Source organism: Myotis lucifugus, unplaced genomic scaffold, assembly GCF_000147115.1.
Source record: "Myotis lucifugus unplaced genomic scaffold, Myoluc2.0 scaffold_10, whole genome shotgun sequence".
Lineage (NCBI taxonomy): Eukaryota > Metazoa > Chordata > Mammalia > Chiroptera > Vespertilionidae > Myotis > Myotis lucifugus.
Window position 1 is genome coordinate 3,942,104 of NW_005871058.1, and position 21,591 is coordinate 3,963,694.

The window sequence follows — 21,591 nt, forward strand, 5'->3', positions numbered from 1 at the left end:
GGCCCCACACTGTGGAAACTTAATCGGAAACCCGGGCATGTGCCCTGACTGGGAATTGAGCCATGACCTCCTGGTTCATAGGTCGAAGCTCAACGATTGAGCCCCGCCGGCTGGGCTGTGTTGTTTTCTTAAGAGACACAATCAGAAAAGAAAGCCAGACTGTGCTGGGCTCTGCTGGGACTTTGTACTCCCAGTGGGAAGAGTTGGGAGCCTTAGGTTTGAGTGTGGACAACTGGGTTGCATTTTACTTAAAAGGTGTTCTGCAGTTCCTTTCTTGGCGAAGATGACAGTGCCAGGAAGCTTGGGTGTGAACACTGTCATTCTCCCTAAACGCAGAGCTGACTGGCTCCTTCTCACAAAACCCCCAACGTCCATGTGTTTTATTTCTACACCTTCCAACTGATGAAGTATAGAAGGAGGGGGAATGAGGTGATCACCACCGGTGAATACCATTTGTTTTCTGGACTTCCCCACCCAGACCTCCCCCCTGGGAGCTGAAAGTCATGGAACAGGTGAACATAAGGGTACCTTAGGGCAGTGATGGCGAACCTATGACACGCGTGTCAGAGGTGACACACGAACTCATTTTTTTGGTTGATTTTTTTTTTGTTAAATGGCATTTAAATATATAAAATAAATATCAAAAATATAAATCTTTGTTTTATTATGGTTGCAAATATCAAAAAATTTCTATATGTGACACAGCACCAGAGTTAAGTTAGGGTTTTTCAAAATGCTGACACACCGAGCTCAAAAGGTTCGCCATCACTGCCTTAGGGCCAGGGCAGCCAGATTCAGATACCAGGGGAAGTCCCATGGGCAGTGACCCTTGGGTGTCTGACCCTTGAGCATCTGAATCAACCAATTCGAAGTTTTCTTGATTTTTTTCTGTAATGAAGGAGAATGCCACATTAGCAGTCAGATATGCCCAAGCCCCCCAAATCTACTTAAGGAAACAACCTCCCAGGTTTAGAAACAGTTCTGAAAACCAAGCAGAAAGCTTATAACCCGGCATGATCATGCTGGCTGACAATCTCCAAGTCAATACGTGGAATGTTAGTTTCAACTCTGCAATGTGTTGGTGACAGTCACTGTTGGTCAGATGACAATTGTGGAGACTTAATCAGAAAAATCCCAATTGATTTGCTTTTTTATTTCTGGGAAACATTTTTACTGGAGCATAAACTTGCGTTATCCCTTAAATGATAGTCAGTTGATTTTAAAAGTTCCCAAACTCACTGAAGATATCATTGCTACCGCTATATCTAAATTTCAAGAACAGCTTTGGCATTTGGAGTTTTTTCTAACCTGGAGCAACTCTCCACCCCATTTGCATTTGAAAACCATGAATAGCAATATAATTTCAGTGTGTGAGTTTGACACTTGCTTCAATGAACAACCTTAGCAAGCTTCAACCGCCAATAATTAGATAGATCTCTCCTCACAGATGACTAGTCTTCGGAAGTATATGCACCAAAAAAAGAAAGTAATATATACTACTGTTGAAAAAAGGTATAAGCACCAAAAGACATACAAAAGGTAATTTTGGGTGAATAAAGACACTAAGTAAAGAAGACACTAAATAAATAAGTCCTCAGGGTGGTCCTCTGCATATTTTCAAATCTAGATCAAAGGCAAAGTGTATATGCTGGTGATAGGTGGAGCCGACCTCTTTATATGACTATGTGCCTAGATTTTTCTCTTTTTTTAATATTTTCTTTATTGATTTTTAGAGAAAGAGAGGAAGGGAGAGGGAGAGAGAAAAAGAAACATCAATGTGATAGCAGAATATTGATAGGCTGCCTCCTACATGCACACCCCCCACACCCCCCCCCGGGGATCAAGCCCATAACCCAGGCATATGCCCTGACCAGGAATCGAACCTTTTGGTGCATGGGACTGACACCCAACCAACTGAGCTACACAGGCCAGGGCTGTGCCTGGGTTCTACGGTAATGTGGGGACATTGACCTCAACTGGCTATCCAGGGAGCCCATCCCAGTGTCCAGCAATGTAGCTGATCTGCCCCAACCTGACAGCGGATTGGGAGAGAGCAGGGGACTCAGGACAATAGTCTAGGACCGTGGTCAGCAAACTGCAGCTCGCGAGCCACATGCGGCTCTTTGGCCCCTTGAGTGTGGCTCTTCCTAAGCCTTAGGAGTACTCTAATTAAGTTAATAACAATGTACCTACATATATAGTTTATAAGTTTAAAAAATTTTGCTCTCAAAAGAAATTTCAATCGTTGTACTGTTGATATTTGGCTCTGTTGACTAATGAATTTGCCGACCACTGGTCTAGGAGTTGCTGTGTGAGGACTAAAGTAGACAGGCAGTATTTGGAAGAGTAGAAAAAAGCAATGGTGCAACGCCACACTGGTGGGGTTTGACTGTAGAAGGCCGAGCAACACTACCAGCAACCAGGGCTGCAGGGCTGGTTTCAGAAGTCATGGAGGACCCACAATTGAAGGACCTTGACCCCTCAGGTCGTGGCGTGGAAGGAACTGTGCTCGGACACCTAGAGGCTAGCAGTGTTTGCGCTGGCATCTTTGTACAACACTCTGTTCCGTAGCAAAGACCTCTAATGCCCACAGCCGGGAAGGGGCAGGTACATAAACTCCAGAGTCCTGCTGTTGGTCTGTACCAGAGATTTCTCCCCTGGGAGGTGTTATCTTGGTGAGCACTTTGATTTGAAGAGAAGGACGTGGACATGTAGACATATTGGAAGACTTGGCATCTTTAGTTACTAGTGACCACTAGGCCTGTAATTAGGCTCAACCCAGTCACACCTTAACATTTATATTTGATGTTTTCATTGCCCTTTCTTCATAAACAGCCCTCTCGTAACCACTGCATCTCTTTAACCCTGCCCTGGTACAATCAAGGGGTTGGTTCAACCTGACCTGGACTAGTAGAGTGGTTAAGGGACTGTCCTGCAGTCACACAGCCAATTGATCTTGGAGAAGGACTAAAACTTGACTTTCCCACCCCCTAGCCCAGTGGTTCTCAACCTTGACTGCACATTAGAATCACCTGGGAATCTTTTTAAAATCCTGACTTCTGGGCCTCATCCTCTGGAAATTCTGTTTCTTTGTTATGCGGTGGGGCCACAACATTAGTAACAAAGAAACGGAATTTCCGGAGGATGAGGCCCAGAAATCAGGATTTTAAAAAGATTCCCAGGTGATTCTAATGTGCAGCCAAGGTTGAGAACCACTGCTTCTAGGCTCCTTAGAACATGCGTAAGTGTGGGGGCTGAGCAATGTAGGAGTTCATTTTAAACTGAGGTGTGTCACCTGTCCCTCATGATGATGTCAGTTTTTCAGTAGTGAGATCCCAGGTCCTCGCCACATTTTGGCACTGTGGATATATCAAGTTCTGCTAAAAAATACCTCCCTAGCCCAGCTGGCGTGGCTCAGTGGTTGAGCGTCAACCTATGAACCAGGAGGTCAGGGTTCCATTCCGGTCAAGGGCACATGCCCAGGTTGTGGCTCAATCCCCAGTAAGGGGAGTGCAGGAGGCAGCCAATCAATGATTCCCTATCATCATTGATGTTTCTATCTCTCTCTCCCTCTCCCTCCCTCTCTGAAATCAATTTTAAAATTAAAAAAAAAAGATACCTCCCTACACAGGCCCAGGGCCACAATGCTGTCATACACCATTGAAAATAGTCAAGCATGACACCTTATCATTTGGCAAGATTCAGGAAATTTAGTGCAATAAAAACCATCGGGCACTTTTCACTGTAATGCTTTTCCAAGAAGTTGATCCACTTTATGCTGCTAAATGATCTCAAGAACACGAAATGGCCCTAACCGGTTTGGCTCAGACTGAAGGGTTGCAGGTTCGATTCCTGTCAAGGGCATGTACCTCAGTTGCAGGCTCAGTCCTCGGCCCAATCACTGGCTGGGTTGGGGTGCAAGGGGGAGGCAACCAATCAATGTGTCTCTCACATCAATGTTTCTCTTTCTGTGTCTCTCCCCCTCCCTTCCACTCTAAAAATCAGTGGGAAAAATGTCCTTGGGTGAGGATTAACCAAAAAAAAACAGAACACAAAATGCCCAAAATGCCAATTTAGTTAACAGTTGGAGCCAAAGTTCTGTTTCCGGTAATAGTGAATCCTGGACAGGTGAGACCAGATCCACCCAGACTTCCCGAGGTACTGACAGCCCCCAATTAAAATGATGGTAGAGGCTCTCAGCAAAGGCTTTGTAGTTCTTATTATTTTTAAATTCATTTTAAGACTCACTCAAACCTAATTCACATTTCTACTCGAAGAAATGCTATCTGAATGCCAGAAGAGGCTCATGACCTCCTGTTTCGAAACCGTATATCTTGCAATAGAATGGTACTTGTTTACGGGATTCCAATTTCAATTTGAGTTATAGTTGACAGAGTGCTGCATGTAATGTCAACAGACATGGCCCCGGTGAAGGATGTCTTAATTTAATTTTCTTTTATGTGTTAATTCTGTAATTGCTTCCCAGCCACACAGCTCAGGAGAGTGAGAGACATGAAGTCCTCGCTGGGGCTGCTGGCAGGGAAGAACATTTTGTACGTCTTTGTAGACATTGATGGGTATACATGGAACATTATATTGCCGACAGGTTATTTAAGACTGTGCAATTAAAACCCAATTAGGCTAACTAAAGTATTGAGGATTTTAGATCTATGACAACTGCAGAAAACATAAATGGGATATTATAAGATAAAAAATGATTGCATGATTATGTGAAAAATTTTTTGCTTTTTAAATACATCTGTGTATCAAAAGAAGTTTCTAGCAGGGGTCTGCAGCCAAGGATGCTCCTTAGTCATCTTGTGCTTCAGGATAATGGTACTTACACCTTTCCTCACTCACCTCCCACCAGTGATCCTCAGAGGCAGATTGGGATGAGGGTGCTGGCAGAGAGATAGCATAAAGAAATGCTACAGAGAGAAAAATGAAATTATGTTAAACCAGTGAGAGCTGGGTAGGGATGAGGGGCATCAAAATTATTTGAAAGAGCCCGGCCAGCGTGGCTCAGTGGTTGAGTGCTGACCTATGAACCAGGAGGTCACAGTTCAATTCCCAATCAGGACACATGCCCAGGTTGCAGGCTTGATCCTGGGGAGCATGTACACAGTGTCACCCCCAAAACCTCACCTCAAACAAGGCATCCAAGGCCCAAATAGTGCAGTGTGGTCTTTCCTTCATCCCACCCCTACACCTTAGTCTGCACAGAGTCAAGAGGCAGCACCTTGCCCTAGCTGGTTTGGCTCAGTGGATAGAGCGTCAACCTGTGGACTAAAGGGTCCCAGGTTCAATTCCAGTCAAGGGCACATGCCCGGGTTTCGGGCTCCATCCCCAGTGGGGAGCATGCAGGAGGCAGCCAATCAACAATTCTCATCATTGATGTTTCTATCTCTCTCTCCCTTTCCTTTCCTCTCTGAAATCAATAAAAATATATTTTTTTAAAAAAGAGAGAGAGAGAGAGCCCCTTGATGCTTCTGCCTGCCTGCTGCCTTCTTCTGCACCGACCTTGGCCCTGGGGCAGGAGGGGCAGGGAGCAGACAGGGGTGGGACGATGGTGCGGATCAGCCTCCTTGGGGCAGAGTTCCTCCCAGCGTGCAGACCGGGGCAGGAGGAGGCCGCCCTGCCAATCCACAGGTGCCCGTGGGGAATGGAGACAGGAAAGTGATTAGCAATTACTCTTTATAAAGAAGTGGCTGCCACCCCAACTGCTTCTGTGCGCAGCACCTGGTGAGCACCGCTGCTCCAGGATGTGACTATTTTAGGTTGTTTTTAATTAAACGAACACATGCCTTCCAGACCTGGCATACACTTACCCGTGGAGAGTGTGTTGGATCGCTTTGAATGTTTCTGGTCTAGAACATTCTAGGAAGGGAGAAAGCGGCTGCTTCTCTGGTCATTTGCCTTGGTTCTAAAATATGCTGGTTTGTGCCCTGGCTGGTTTGGCTCAGTGGATAGAGCATCAGCCTGTGGACTGAAGGGTCCCGAGTTCGATTCCGACCAAGGGCACCTTCCTTAGTTGCAGGCTCCCAGCCCTGGTCGGGGGCATGTGGGAAACAACCAATCGATGTGTCTCTCTCACATCGGTGTTTCTCTCTGTCTCTCGCTCTCCTTTCCACTCTCTCTAAAATTCAGTGGGAAAAATATCCTCGAGTGAGGATTTTTAAAAAAAATAATAATACAATAAAATATGCTGGTTTGCAAAGGAAAGCAATGGTCATTCGTGTCATTTCTTCCAGAACATAATTGCCGAGCATGAAATTCGTAACATCTCCTGTGCCGCCCAGGACCCGGAAGACCTCTCCACGTTTGCTTACATCACAAAAGATTTGAAGTCCAATCACCACTACTGTCACGTGTTTACCGCCTTCGATGTGGTGAGTAGCTGCCCTCTACGGACAGTTTAAATCTTTTCCCAAATGTACCTGGAATGTCTTGAAAGCCCAACTTGCCATTAAGCTACTTGGCGTGTTTACCCAAAATTAAGGTATACCTAGTATAAGGTATTGTGAGGACTCAGTTTTCCTGAGTTTTTTCTGTATCACTCCACTTCTACCTGGTATCGAAAATGTCGTTGCTCAACTACTAACTTCACTTTTCAGATTTGACGAATCCCTTTCTTTCTCTGGTATCAAAATATAGGAAATGTCTTCCAGCCTCCTGTTCCTTCACTGTGCCTGTCCGTTTCTCTGGTTGCTGTTTCTAAATAGTAGGACATAATAGTCTGGGTTTGTTTGGACGAAAAATAAATGTCAGTGCCTCATACAATATCTGTGGCTTTCTATTTTGAATAGCAGTCAAATTAGACACCCACAAAAATAATTAGGAATACCAACATTTGGCCCATTGGCTTAGTCCAGTGGTTCTCAACCTTCTGGCCCTTTAAATACAGTTCCTCATGTTGTGACCCAACCATAAAATTATTTTCGTTGCTACTTCATAACTGTAATGTTGCTACTGTTATGAATCGTAATGTAAATATCTGATATGCAGGATGGTCTTAGGCGACCCCTGTGAAAGGGTCGTTCGACCATCAAAGGGGTCACGACCCACAGGTTGAGAACCGCTGGCTTAGTCAGAAGTTAGTCTTATAATGATGTCCTCATGGTGTTGTACCTCTTAGAGTCCTATTTGTTATTAGGTCTAAAAACTAGCCCATATATTAAAAACTTGGAAAATGAAAGCAATTCTAGAAAACAACAAGTGTTCCCGTAATACACACACATCTTCAAGATGGTACAAATTGAATGGCATTCTGCATTTGAAGCAGATAGAACAGATATGGCTGTAACCAGAAATACTTCGGAATCAGGAGAATTCTAAAATGTTACTTTAATTTGACAGTTCTTCTCTGTTCAGTGTGTTTGAAATATACATAAAGAATTGTATCAACCCTAGCCCATTTGGCTCAGTGGATAGAGCGTCAGCCTGCAGAATGAAGGTTCCTGGGTGAGATTCCGGTCAAGGGCATGTGCCCGGGTTGCGGGCTTAATCCTCAGTAGGGGACGTGCAGGAGGCAGCCGATCAATGATTCTCTCTCATCATTGATGTTTCTATCTCTCTCTCTCCCTCTCCCTTTCTCTCTGAAATCAATAAAAATATATTTTTAAATGGTTTCTTACCCCCAAAAAAGAAATTACAGTGGGGCCTTGACTTACGAGTGTCCCGACTAACGAGTTTTTTGAGATACCAGCTGTCTCTCGGCCGAATTTTTGCATTGAGTTGATAGAGTAATTTGAGTTAACGAGCTCCTTAACGAGCTCAGTCTCGGAATGAATTAACTCGTAAGTCAAGGCCCCACTGTACATCGATACTGCAGTGTAATATATTCTTGGGAGTTCGGTGTCAGGGATAAGACTTCTTGAAACAGTCTGTTTGAGTTCTGCCAACCATGCATGGACCACAGACCACCACAATGCAAAATTTACACCATTCTAAGGTATGTCAGACTCTAAGGAAGATCATTCTAAGGTATGATCCAGAGCATGGATCACACTGCATGTGGCTCATTCCTTTCAGTTTTTGAGGCTTGAATGTTCATGTGCCTTCAAACAATTCCCTCTATTTTAGGAGGCCTGGGGAGACTAGTATAAAAGTTACATGTGGTAACAGTAAGGGCTGCAAAGCAAAGCCCTCAAAGGCAGCTCCTAATATCTCTGGATGTGTTTCTTTGCATGGAATCAACCATGATGATTAAAGTCATTTCAGGAGTAGGTTTCTGGTGACGTAAGCCTATTCTTGTGAAATGCAGTTGTCTTTTTAAGCAGCAAAATTCCATCCTATCCACCTATATTTTGGTTTGCAGGAAACCCCTTTCCCTGTGGCAGTCGGACTGCTGTCTCACCCCATACAGCTCCCCGTTCCCTGGTCTTAGACAAGCTGTAGGACTTTCCTGAGTTGATATCCTTGGTGTATAAAACGGGTCCAAGGATTTACACCTCATAGGTTTCCATGGGGATAGAAATGAAGGAACCTTGTAGAGGGCCTCATAAATAACAGGTGTTGGACGTGAGCTCCATTTCCACCTGTCCGCTCTCCTCGCCTGCCGGCATTACCATTGACAGACAGCCTGGCCCCTTTTTCTGCTAAGAGACATAAGATAGAGTTGCCGGAAGTGTATTTATGGTCCAAAGTTTTCCCATTGCCCTTGTAAAAGAAATGAAAGAATAGGAAGCAATACATAAATAAAACAGGACTCATAGAAAACATGGACGCTGCAGGCCTCATATTGGCGTATCGCCTCCCTTTGTTTTCACTGAATGTCAGCATTAATATTCCGGTACTTCTTAGGGTGAAGTCCAGCCTTTCCTTGAGTAGTGTAGCATTTTTTTCTAAATTAAAAATATTTAATTTGCCTTCATAAGAGTATCCAAACGTTATTCTACATTTGAACTAAAAATGATACCCATGGACCATCTGCCCCCTTGAGGTTTTTAACTATATGTGTACGCGACACGAGAACACTGGGATGAAACATGGGGGGAAAGTAGTTGAGTGTTTCGTTTTAAGATCAACGTGATATCCCTGATCCATTTGGAAATCGCGTGGAGAATGGCTTCGTCTTCTATGTCTTTGTCCAGATGTTTGACTTCATGTAGATATTCACTAGCTTAGGATTCCAGTACCAGCTCCAAATGATTTTCATCTCCCACCACAAAGCCACCGTTTCAGTCCTCTGAACAGTTTGTCTGACTTCAAAAATAGTAACAAAGGCCACCAGCCTTGACCTGGGCCTTTGAGCAATTCTGAGATGCAACAAGCTTTACTGGAGCTAAAATAAGCCTCTTTGAGCATGGATTTTGTATCTTTATGTAGGGCAGCTCCATATTCAGTCCAGTCTTGAAGCCTTAAAATTCTTTTGATACGAGTCAGTCCTCTGGGCTGCCCAAATGGCAAAGAAGGGAGGGAAGAACGGAAGGAGGGAGGAAAGAGAGATAGAGAAAGAAAGAGGGGAGGAGGAGAAAGAAGGAAAGAAAGAAAGAAAGAAAAAAAAGAAAAGAAAAGAGGCAGGGATGGAGAGAGAGGGAAGCAAGAGAGGAAAGAAAATACCTTGAGCATACATTTAATCTTTTAGCTGACATGTATGAATACATATACATTTTTTATTGCAAAGTTATTGCCACTTTGACCTTATAGACGTTTTATGGGTCACACGATGTTTTTGAGTGTCTGCTACCGTCAAGAAAATGTAGTGGCCCCTAGGATGCTTCCAGTTCATGGAGAGTTAGATTTGAAATGCAGAGCATTTTCCCACAGAGATCCTGTGACCTGGGAAGGGAGGCCCAAGCCCCCTACCAAAGCTAGCATGTGAGCTGAACATACTTCACTCACTCTGGGGCATGGCCGAGCGTCATATGCTCAGACTCCGGGAGGGGTGCAGTGTGCCGCTTCCCAAGTGCTTTCGTTAGGCAGCCTTTTGGGGAGAGCACCTGCAGGGGTGGTGTCCTGCAGAACACACCTCGGGAAGTGTTATACCTACTGATCTCAAAGCCTGTTCCCATTTCTTAGACTCTGCGCTCCATTCCGCTTGTGGTATTTGCAGTTTTAGGTGACAGGTGGATGAAAAGACTAGAGCAAAGATGGAATGGGGGTTCCCAAGACAGAAAGCCAGCACCTCCCCACAGGCAAGCACCAGGCCTGCTTTGCCTTCTAGAATCACAGTCTTGTGGCAGCTGATTTCCATTCACATGTCTAACCTGCTGGGCCCGGAGCAGACCTCATAGAACAAAAGGCTTCCCAGACTCCACCTTCCTGGCAGGGGAAACTTAGGGGAAGAGGGAGCAGTAGGATTGGGTAGAAACAAAGGGGGTGTTATGAGACTAGATGTGTGGGGTTCAAAACATGGATTCAGCAATGCTCTCTGCCCCTCTCATCTCAAACTAGTGAAGGGGTGTTCCCTGCTGCTAGGATTCCGGGGGTTGGGGGGCTGAGGATTTCAGTGGCCACCAGATCCCAAGGCTGCAGTGATCATCCTTCGAAGGCCACAATAGGTAAGGGATATGTATATATATATATATATATCACTTGGTTAGTCCAATTTCTAAGTCATAGAATCGAGGTAGGTAGATCAGAGAGACTTTGATGCATTCTCTGTGGGAGTCGTGGGTCTATTTTTAAAAACTGGGAAGGACCTCATTCAATAGTTTTAAAACAGGCAAGGTTGTTTTTTAAACTTTGTTCATAGCCAGCATTAAAGCCGTGATTGTTGCCCTGACCGGTTTGGCTCAGTGGATAGAGCGTCGGCCTGCGGACTCAAGGGTCCCAGGTTCGATTCCTGTCAAGGGCATGTACCTTGATTGCGTGCACATCCCCAGTAGGGGGTGTTCAGGAGGCGGCTGATCGATGTTTCTCTCTCATCGATGTTTCTAACTCTCTATCCCTCTCTCTTCCTCTCTGTAAAAAATCAATAAAATATATATTAAAAAAAAAAAAAAGCCGTGATTGTTGCTAGACCCTCGCTAATTCTCACCTCTCTATAAAGAGTATGTCTGCAGTCTTTCATAGTTTAGCCATGCCCATTTTTCTCTTACTTGCAACTCCCAAACTCTGTAACCTTCAGTGTGCAGCACGCGGTCGGCCAAACAAATGGCCAGCCCACTGGTAGGGGGGGGGGGTGAGCCATGGCACCACCTGCAAACAGGGCCTGGGTTCTGCCTGGAAAACAGTTCCCAGCCCTCTCTGCGAAAGAATGAGGGGGCACTAAACCCCAAGGTGGCAGGTAAAGAACAATAAGATTTTCGAGCCTGATTTTTCTCACGCTTGTAATTATCAAAACGGAAAGGCTTATGCTGATGATGATAAAATTATTCATCTTCATTTGAATAAAGTTCAAAACGTACAAAGAAGGAAATTCATCCACAGTCCCCACGCGCCGTGGTAACCACTGGTAACACGTGGATACATCGTACCTCTGTTTCCCACGCACATGGACAGATGCCACCCAGTTTTGTATGTATACACATGTTTTTACTTACAGTCTTTTCTCTAGTTTTTTTAAATGACTCAATTTTCATTTGAAAGGGCTGCCCCGTGTTCCACTTCGAGGCTCTATGCCAGTGGTTCTCAACCTGGGCTGCACATTAGAATCACTGGGAATCTTTAAAATCCTGATTTCTGGGCCTCATCCTCCGGAAATTCTGTTTCTTTGTTATGGGGTGGGGCCACAACATTAGTAACAAAGAAACAGAATTTCCGAAGGATGAGGCCCAGAAGTCAGGATTTTAAAAAGATTCCCAGGTGATTCTAATGTGCAGCCAAGGTTGAGAACCATTGCTCTGTGCAGAGTACTTAATCAGACCCCTACTAATGAAAAATGTTAAACGCTATAATGAATGGTCTTGCAAACATGCCGTTGAACCCTTGAGCCAAAAAGATTTTCAAACCAGGAGTTTCCAACACAGACAAATCCTAGTGGTGCCCAAGTTTATATAAATTAATTATCTGGTGGTCAGAGTTTGTCCTAGGGGACAGATTTCCCATGGTCTCTACTGCGGTTTTTCTTTTTTTTTTTTTTAATTTTTTTTTCTTTATTGATTAAGGTATTACATATGTGTCCTTATCTCCCCCCCCACCCCAAGCCCCACCACTAATGCCCTCACACCCCTGGTGTCTGTGTCCATTGGTTAGGCCAGTGGTCGGCAAACCGAGGCTCGCGAGACACATGCAGCTCTTTGGCCCCTTGAGTGTGGCTCTTCCACAAAATACCACATGCGGGCACGCACGTACAGTGGGATTGAAACTTCGTGGCCCATGTGCAGAAGTCGGTTTTCGGAAAGGAGATAGACGAAACAAGTATACAAGACGAGTGTGGATGGGAGAGTTGGAAGCTTAATTTGGCTCTCAAAAGAAATTTCAATCGTACTGTTGATATTTGGCTCTGTTGACTAATGAGTTTGCCGACCACTGGGTTAGGCTTATATGCATGCACACAAGTCCTTTGGTTGATCTTTCCCCCTTACCCCCACCCTCCCCCTCCCCTACCTTCCCTTTGAGGTTTCACAGTCTGATCTGATGCTTCTCTGTCTCTGGATCTGTTTTTGTGGTCTCCTGCTGCTGCGGTGTTTCTAACGCAACTTGGGTTCTCACTAGGAAAGAATTCAGAGCAAGACCCAAACTGTAAGAAAACCTTTATTTGGTAAATTACAAAGGTAGACAAAGTCATTCCTAAAAGAAATGGGCTTCGCAAACAAGTGATGGCAGTAAAAGAAGGGCCCTTGGAGCTTGGGCATGAGGAAGCTAATGGTAAAGTGCCTGGGGCTGGGAGGGGGAGGGAGAGGGAAAGGGAAAGGCGTGGCTGTGCTCGGGGAGGAAGAGCTGTGGAGCCTCCATCCTAAGGGTTTTAAGGGCGGAGATTTTAGGGGCGGTCCCAGGGAAAGAGCTCCACAGAATATTCAGCAGCTTCCCAGGTGTGTCCTTGCAGGGTTGTGGTCTCCCCTGTATTGATTGGCCAGCACCAGGGCAGGGGGTCATTATTCCATGCAGCTGGTCCTGACCTCAGCCTTGGCTGATTTCCTTGCTTATCTCGGCCTGGAGCTGAAACACAACTTGAGGCCCACATGTTATCTCCAAGGAGGAAAGGTCAGGGGGTCCAAACCACATGCCCAGCCATATGCTAGGGGAGGAAAAGTCACCCTGGGGGCGAGGTCCCACCCTACAATTGACCTTCCGTTGCTAGGCCCCCCGGGGCTTTTCACCCTGGTGACCTTCTGTACCTGGTCCATTGTCTTTGCTCTGCTTACGTCTGTCCAACTGCCTGCAGTAAGTACAGCCTGTGACTGGACGCAGGAGGACAGAGGGGGGGGCAGGAATCTCTCTGTCTCTCTATAAGCCTCTCCTGCCCCCCCCATCATTCAGCAAACACTTCCTGGGCCCTTACTGCAGGCCAGGCCGCAGGGACTGAGCCCTGACACAGGGGGGCAGCTCAGCCCGCATCCATGGGGATGTTCAACTGCAGTCCTGCCTGCCTTACGGGCCCACAGCAAATACAAGCAGCCCACACAGTCTCCAGTTTGCATACCTGGATTATAATCAGGATCTATCCTTAAAGTAGGATGGCTCCTCAGCTTCCTCTACTGTAGCAATTCTTCATCCACCGATTAAAGTTCCTGGATGAGGGGAGGGAAGGTCAGTGCTTCGGTGGGCAGTTGTCCCCATTAAATCATGACTCAGAGCCTCTGCTGGACACAGTGTTGCCTCAGGTAGGGCCTGCAGGGTGAGAATCCCTGTGCTGGTGGCTCATGTCCAGTCACAAAGGACACCCTTTGCTGTTGGCTGCCTCTCCACTGGTCCTGACGTGAGACCCAGGCAACTCGCATGCCCTACCCCAACCCAGATGCATCGATCTCCCGGAGCTTCTGGGCTTAATGTTTTCAAGTTGTCTTTTTTTTTTTTTTTTTTAACAGTTTGCAGAAGTCTTTCAGCTTAAGTGTGGTTCTAAGCCAGTGGTTCTCAACCTTGGCTACACATTAGAATCACCTGGGAATCTTTTTAAAATCCTGATTTCTGGGCCTCATCCTCCGGAAATTGTTTCTTTGTTATGGGGTGGAGCCACAAGGTTAGTAACAAAGAAACAGAATTTCTGGAGGATGAGGCCCAGAAATCAGGATTTTAAAAAGATTCCCAGGTGATTCTAATGTGCAGCCAAGGTTGAGACCCACTGTTCTAAGCTGTAGTGGCCAAGAGCAGGGCCTGCCAGAACTCCTGGACTCCAACCCCAGCTCAGCCAGGTGCTGGCTTCATGAGCAAGTTATTTAACCCTTTCTAAGCTTAATTATCCCACAGGCAAAACAGGAATAATAATAGCTGTTGGGATTAAATGAGTCCCCCTGTAGAGCACAGTAAATAATCAATGTTGTCTGGTATTGTCATTAAGTAACTGTTGCCCTGAGTGATTCTCAGAACAACCCAGTGAGGTAGGCACTGCGTATGTCATTATCCCCATTTTAAAATAAGGAAACTGAGGCTTGGCGCATGCTCTTCCCAGTAATCACCCCCCACACCTGCACCAAACACCCCCGTACCAAACACACACACACCTGGGCCGCCTTCTTTCCTGGGTGGTCCATGGAAGGTAGAAAATACTCAAGGCCAATTGCCAGAGTAAGTGTGACTCTGGAAATAGACTCACTGGAAAGGCCAACGCAGGAATTTTCCAATAAGCGAGGAGGGGCGGAGGGAGCCATGGTCAGAGACAGCTGAGTCTCAGCATTTGAGAGACGGGAGGTTAGTGAGTTTGCATTTATACCCAAGGGAGGTAGTAACTAGACATGAGAGCACAACTGTGCCACCTAAAAGGCCCTGCTCCGGCTCTGTGGCTTGTGGCCTGTGGGAAGGGACACCTTAGTGCAGTGATGGCGAACCTTTTGAGCTCGGCGTGTCAGCATTTTGAAAAACCCTAACTTAACTCTGGTGCTGTGTCACATATAGAAATGTTTTGATCTTTGCAACCATAGTAAAACAGAGACTTATATTTTTGATATTTATTTCATATTTTTAAATGCCAAAGAAAAACTAACCAAAAAAATGAGTTCGCGTGTCACCTCTGACACGCGTGTCATAGGTTCGCCATCACTGCCTTAGTGTTTGCTGTGCCCTGTGACCAGGATGGGTCGAGGCGTCAGCCACTTCCCTGCAGCCAGGGCTGGAGCCGAGTCTCAGGACTGGCCTCCTGTGGCCGCACACAGTTCACCCCACCCAGCTCTGAGACCGAGGCGCCTCCTCCCGCTGCCGGGACGAGGGTCCCACCAGCCTTCTTCATGACTGCGTGGTGCTCCAGTGACCTGTGGGTGCTTACACACCACCCCAAAAGTTGATGGCAAAAAACAACACCCTTTCAAAAAATATATATTTATATGGATTTCAGAGAGCAAGAGAGAGGGAGAGAGAGATAGAAACCTCAATGATTAGAGAGGATCATTGACCAGCTGCCCCTTGCACGCCCCCTACTGGGGATCAAGCCCGCCATCCCCCACCCCCACCCCCCTCTCCCCTCGGAATGTGTCCTGGCCAGGAATCGAACCATGATCTCCTGATTCATACATAGGTTGATGCTCAGCCAATGAGCCACGCTAGCCGGCTACAACGCCCGTTTTATTATGTTTACAATTCCGTGAGTCAGGAATCTGGGCAGAACACGGCAGTTCTGCTCTGCTCTGCTCTGCTCTGCCTGACAATACCAGGGGCCTCCGCAGGGGTGGCTCAGGTGGCTGCAGGTGCTGGGGCAGCTCGACGGGAGACATCTGTCTGAGCCTGAGGTCCTCCCCGTGTGGCGTCTCCTACAGCTCCAATGTCGGGGGCACTCCTCCCCTCGGTACGTTAAGCCTGGGCCAGGACGGCTGCTGTTGCTCCCCAGGCAGCCTCCCCACGGCCAGCTCACAGCGTTGCAATCTCAGGTGTTCAGACCTCTTACCTGTGGCTGGTTGCCCTCAGAGCGAGTGTTCCCAGAGGCCCAGGCGGAAGCTGCCAGACTCCCTACAATCTAATCTTAAAGGGCCAGCGTGTCATTCCTGCTGCATCTTGCTATCTGGGAGCCAGCAAAGCCCATTCAGATTCTAGGAGGCGGAGGAGCAGCTGCGCCCTCTCAGCGGGGAATGTGGCAGCCGGCTTGGAGACCAGCGACCACACGGGGAGGGCTAAGAACATGGGCTTTGTTTGAGTCACAAACATCAGTTCATACCACAGCTCGGTAACCTTCTAGCTGTGTGATGTCAGGCAAGTGACTTAACCTCTCTGAGCTTCAATTTTTTTATCTATAAAATAAGGATAATGATATTCTACCACAGATGCTTATGGTAATATTACAGAAGAAAGACCAAGCACCGCTTAGAGAAATGGAGCTACACTTTATTATTATTACGCAGAAAAAAACGTCTTTCAAATTCTGAGCAAACAAAGGAAGAAGCATTCTCTTTTTATATCTTTTCAGGTCTTTGTGTATGTTACTTTTGCAGATAACTTGTAACCTTGAGTACATATTATATCTAACAAACACCTGGCATGAGAATATTATCAGTATCAGCGTATCAGCCCCTTCCGTTAGCTGGCTAGCTTGCAAGGTCAGACAGTTAAGTTTTTATCTTTTTCTATTATTCAAACTAAAACAGCTATTTTACAGAATAAGGGACTATCTAAAAATAACAGTTTACAATGACAGAGTTTATAGGACAAGGGACTATCTAACAATAGCAGAGAATTTCAAACAGCAGTTTTTATACAAGGTGGAGGTTACTATGCTTCAGTAAGACTTAAATGAGATCATTGTAGGGCTGTGCACAGTGCCTAACACCAACTGAGCTCTCCCTGCGTAGTAGGCACACTACGTAGAGTAATCACTTAGCAGTGTTAGCCTCTGGTTTGCCATTTTGCTATTCCTTCATTCTGCCAGCATCTGCTTGGTGCCTGCAGTGTGCCAGGCACAGTCTCGGGCTCGGGCCTCCCCACAGGGGCAAGGACAACATGTTGCAAGCAGAGACCAGTTGGGCTTTCAGGTTTTTAATTAGTTCCTGGTGTTAGAAAGCGGTGTCAGTGGGCTAGCCAGTGCCAGCCGGCATCGTTGGGGAAGCAAGGGCTTGTCACCTACGCCTCTTGGATATTTCAACATTATCTTTGGCCTCGTCCCAGTAGAGTCCCCTGCTCTCTCCCCTTTTTAAATGTGTGTGTGGGGGGGGGGGAGGGCTGTTACTAAGGAGAAGCAGGAGAAATGAGTCTGCCCCCCCCCCCACCCCGGATCGGAGTGTATCCCAGGTCCCATCTGACCAGCGTGTGTCCGCTCAGGGCCCTGGCGTGTTGGTGGCACAGCACTCAGCATGCCACCAGCTGCTCCTTGCACGGCGCACCCATGGGCCCTCCCTGACTTCCGGAATCCATACCTCACACACTGAGATGAGAAAGTATAGGAAAGGTAACAATGCCTTGTATCCGATACATAATCATGAAAGAAGAACTCTGCAAAGCATTCTAAAATAAAGCAGAAAGCCAGACGTCAGGGAGAACGCAGGCCAAACTAGGAGAGGCCATTTGGCAGGCAACCTCCGCCCCACAGTCTGGTCTCCGTGTCTTTATCTGAGCAGCTTTCTAACACCAGGAACTAATTAAAAACAAAGGGGCAGAGCTTCTGACCCAGCACTTTTCGCAACCTTTACACGTCCCATATTAGGCCTGTGAAAAATCGCACTTGCTCAAGTGACCATCTTTGACTTTCATGTGAAGACACTGGAGCTTTAAGGAGCTCCCACTTGGAGGAACTTGTTTTTAGGTTCGTGATAAAGGAGTTCACACTCACGAAGCTCGCTGTTCCCGCATCGGAAAGCTGATGGTGTGGAATCCCTGAATCGCCGGCTTCCCCTTACTGACCCAGAGCACAGATGTCTGCCACGTATCCCTGACAGCTGGACTTCACCCAGCTCCATGGTAGACGACCGAGTCCAAGAGCCCACGACTTCCTGCGGAGTCTACAGAAGTCAGCAGCCCCAGTCCGCCTTTCAGAGCCCAGGAGTGTAGGCAGTGGGAGGGCTCAGCCCTCCTCCACTATCATTTGTTGGTGCCTTACTCATTTTCCAGTCTGACTCATCCTTGGAGGCAAACGGGCTCGGTGTTCGTTGCAGGAAGTGCCTGGCCGGCTGTGTGAGGTTCACCGTCTCCAAGCAGCCCACACCTGTCCTGTGGGGCCATCATTTCCCAACAGGTAGCTCCAAGGAGAAGACATTCTCTGTCAAATTAACTCTCGCGCCCAAAGGCGTTTCTCCCGTTCGGGTCTAAGACCGGGTCAGTCTGGCATTGGTCGGAAATGTGGTCGATCCAGAAACCCACAGCCCTTCCACGTGGCTTCTGAAAGCCATCCTGCATTGCCCACTGCGTCTCCTGGGATCAGCACCGAACAGTCCTGAGACTCATGGGAACTAAGTTATTCTCTGTGCTCAATTGGGGGGAACGGGGGAGGAGAGGGAGCGGGGAATAGATCGCAGAAGCAGAACGCTCTTTCTGTGGTTTTGAAAAACTATGGACAGATGTCCAGGGACATTCGTCAGAATGAAAACTTGGGACAGACTGACTGTTCTCTGTGACCAATGGACGCCTCCTTTGAATGGGCTGTGACCTCAGGGGGTGTTGTCCAGACCCTGCCTCTTTGGGGTCAGACAGTGTCCTGTTTTCTCGGGGAGAGCAGGCAGGGTGGAGCTATTCTCAGAAGAGAAGGCAGAAATCAAAGATTCACACCGGGAGAAGAGAAAGGGAAGCTGGAAGTCGCCTGGAGGGAGTGATTGAAGGTCTGAAGGAGAGAGCCTTCCTCCCGGCCGGCCTGGGCACGGAGCTGGGGCCTAACAGAATCTCCTGTCTCTTGCTGATTTGATGATAAAATATGGAGTGGACCCCCCTGGGAGAGCAACCGCCTGGAGAAGTAGATGGATAATTGGCTCTGCTGGCGCGCTCGCTGCTGGGCCTGTGAGCCGCCTGCCAGCATGACTAACGCCTCTCCCTCCGCCTAAATTAGATTCTGATTGTGTTTCAGAGATGTTCACTGAATCGCAGATGTTGGAGGTAAAAAGACCCAAACTTCTGAGGAGCACCTCCCGTGGAGCCTGTGGGGTTGTCACGGGCACGGCTGGGCACTCTCAGGCATCAGGCCAGGAGAGCCCCCTCCCTTCCCCGGCCTGGGGAGCCAGCCAGCTGCCCACGGGGGCTCTGAATGGAGTGGGCTCCGGGCCAGCGTGTGGGGGCGGGGGCGGAGGCGGGGGCCTGCTCCCGGTGGGGAGAAGTGGGAAGTAGGCTGCTTAGCTCGGCTGTAAGCAAGTGCCTGGCCTCAGTGACTAATTCCTGGTGTAGACCCTGAGTTCGGCCCGGAGTGTCCCCTTCTCTGCACATTTGCATACTCACTGCCAGGGCAGGTGGAGTGGTTCAAGTCCCCGCCGGTTCACCCCCACAGGCTCCTCAGCCACTGGACTTCTCCAGTCTGCACTGAGCCATCGTAAACGCTTTCTGGTTTCTCTTGCAGAATTTAGCCTACGAAATCATCCTGACGCTGGGACAGGCCTTTGAAGTGGCTTACCAGCTCGCACTGCAGGCGAGGAAAGGGGGCCATTCCTCCACGCTCCCAGAAAGCTTTGAAAACAAACCCTCCAAGCCCATCCCCAAGCCCCGAGTCAGCATCCGCAAGTCCGTGGTAAGTAGAAAGGATGCAGATGCTGGGGAAACCTGGACCAGAGGGGGAGGGGCTGCTCCCCGGGTGCCTGCGGGGAGGGGTGCCGGTGACACTCAGGGCCTGCCTTTCTTCACCTTTTCCTTGGCCTCCTCCCGGCACATGTCTGCCATCCTCTCAGCCCAGTTCCTGGAAAGCAGGGGGGACCATCTGCCTGAACCTGCGGGCTCCCGAGAAAACACCACCCCCTCTGTCTCCTCTGGCAGCCAGGAGGGGCTGGGCCCTGCTGCTGTCCTTGTGAATCTTTTCTGAAGGTCCCCGTGTGGGAACAACGTTCCCTGAGCCTCCGGGAGCCATCCCACCCAGGGAAGCCTCCTCGAGCCCCTGGCCTGTAGGGAGGTTGGCAGAGGTTCACGGCGAAGGTGACTCTACCCAGAGGAAGCTGGATGCACAGGCCTTGGGCAGTCGGAGCAGAGCTGCACCGACTTTTGAGTTTGGGGTTTGGGGAAGTCTAGATGGCTGGCCCCTGGCCCCTCCTCCTCGTCCTCTGCCTTCCTCCAGGAATCTTCTCCCCTGCCCTCCCTGGAGCTCTGCAGACGCCCTGTCTTACAGACTTGCATGCCTTCGGAGCGCCCTCCTCTGGTAGTAGCAACACCCAGAAGCGGAATGCTCCCAACTGGCTTCTGCTTCGTATGGCCCCCTAGAAGCGCAGGGCAGGCCTGTCCTTCCATCTGTAACTCCCTCCCCTCCCACCAACCCCCGGCCCCAGGGCCCTGGGGGAGATGCAGGATTTCTAATGTTTGTGGGAGAGGCACCTCTCTTTGTGACCTTGTGATAACCTTTGTGACCTTGTGGGTTCTTGTTGGCAATCTTCTTTTTGGCCTCTGCTCCTGTCACCATTCTCGGCAACATCAATGTCCCTGGGGTGGTCCCTGCCCCGGGCCTCTGTGTTCCTTGCCAGCTCACTCTGGGACCTTGCCTCCACCCCCCTCAGCCATCACTCCATGCTCAGCCCTCCTCACTGATCATCACCAGGGACTGGGCACCTCTGAAAACCCTGTCCTTCACGCCCTGCCCCCTGATGCCCTGGTCCTCCCTCCACAGCCCTTCCTCCCCTTCCCGGCCCGGTCCTGACACACTCCCAGAACTCAGAACTCCAGACTCACCGGGTCAGATTTCTTCAGCATTTTACAGACACCTGAAACGGGGTATGTCCAGGGCAGGATGGTTGGTTCTCCCCTCGAGGTTGTTTGTGATCTTTCCCAGCTCAGTAAACGACACAACCATTCCCCACGGTGCTCCAGCCGTAAACCTAGACGTCACCCTGGACTCCTGGCTTCCCCTCGGCCTGCGTCCAGCCCATGAGCAGCTTCCGTCCACTCAGCCTCTAAAACGTGTCTCAGATCTGCCCACTCCTCTCCTTTCCTGTTACTCTTCTCACCCCAGGAGGGTCCAGCACCGCTCCTCCCTAAAACGACAGGAGGACACCTCCTAGCAGACCCCCGGCCGCCACACAGCACCTAGGGTCTTCTCAAATCATAGATCAGAGCCCAGCAGGTATGGCTCAGTGGATTGAGCGTCACCCCATTTACCAAGAGGTCACCGGTTGGATTCCTGGTCAGGGCACATGCCCGGATTGCAAGCAGGCTTGATCCCCAGGGGGCGTGCAGGAGGCAGCTGGTCAATGTTCCTCTCTTATCAGTGTTCCTATCGCTCCCTCTCCCTTCCTCTCTCTCTAAAATCTTTTTAAAATATTAAAAATAACAAGCCCATAGGTCAGATCATGGCACCACTGCCCAGCTCCCTAAAGCCCGACTTCCCACTGTACTTCTCTCTGACGCTCAGGCCTTTCTGTTCCTGGGAGACAAAGCTCACTCCTACCCAAGGCCTCTGTCCCACCTGGCCTCGTGTCCCCCTGATATCCACGTGGCTGACTCTGTCATTCAGAT

The 21,591-nt window shown here is 48.5% G+C and overlaps 1 protein-coding gene across 23 annotated transcripts in view; it reads left to right on the plus strand.

Moving 5' to 3' along the window:
• ANKS1B (ankyrin repeat and sterile alpha motif domain containing 1B) overlaps positions 1-21,591 on the plus strand; it is a 787,939-nt gene that overhangs the window by 762,758 nt on the left and 3,590 nt on the right. For all 23 annotated transcript variants that reach the window (XM_014451548.2, XM_006084103.3, XM_023749887.1 and 20 more), the window contains 2 exons: positions 6,252-6,389; positions 19,499-19,666. In XM_014451548.2, the coding sequence (XP_014307034.1) occupies positions 6,252-6,389; positions 19,499-19,666 (306 nt within the window). The remainder of the gene's footprint in view (positions 1-6,251; positions 6,390-19,498; positions 19,667-21,591) is intronic.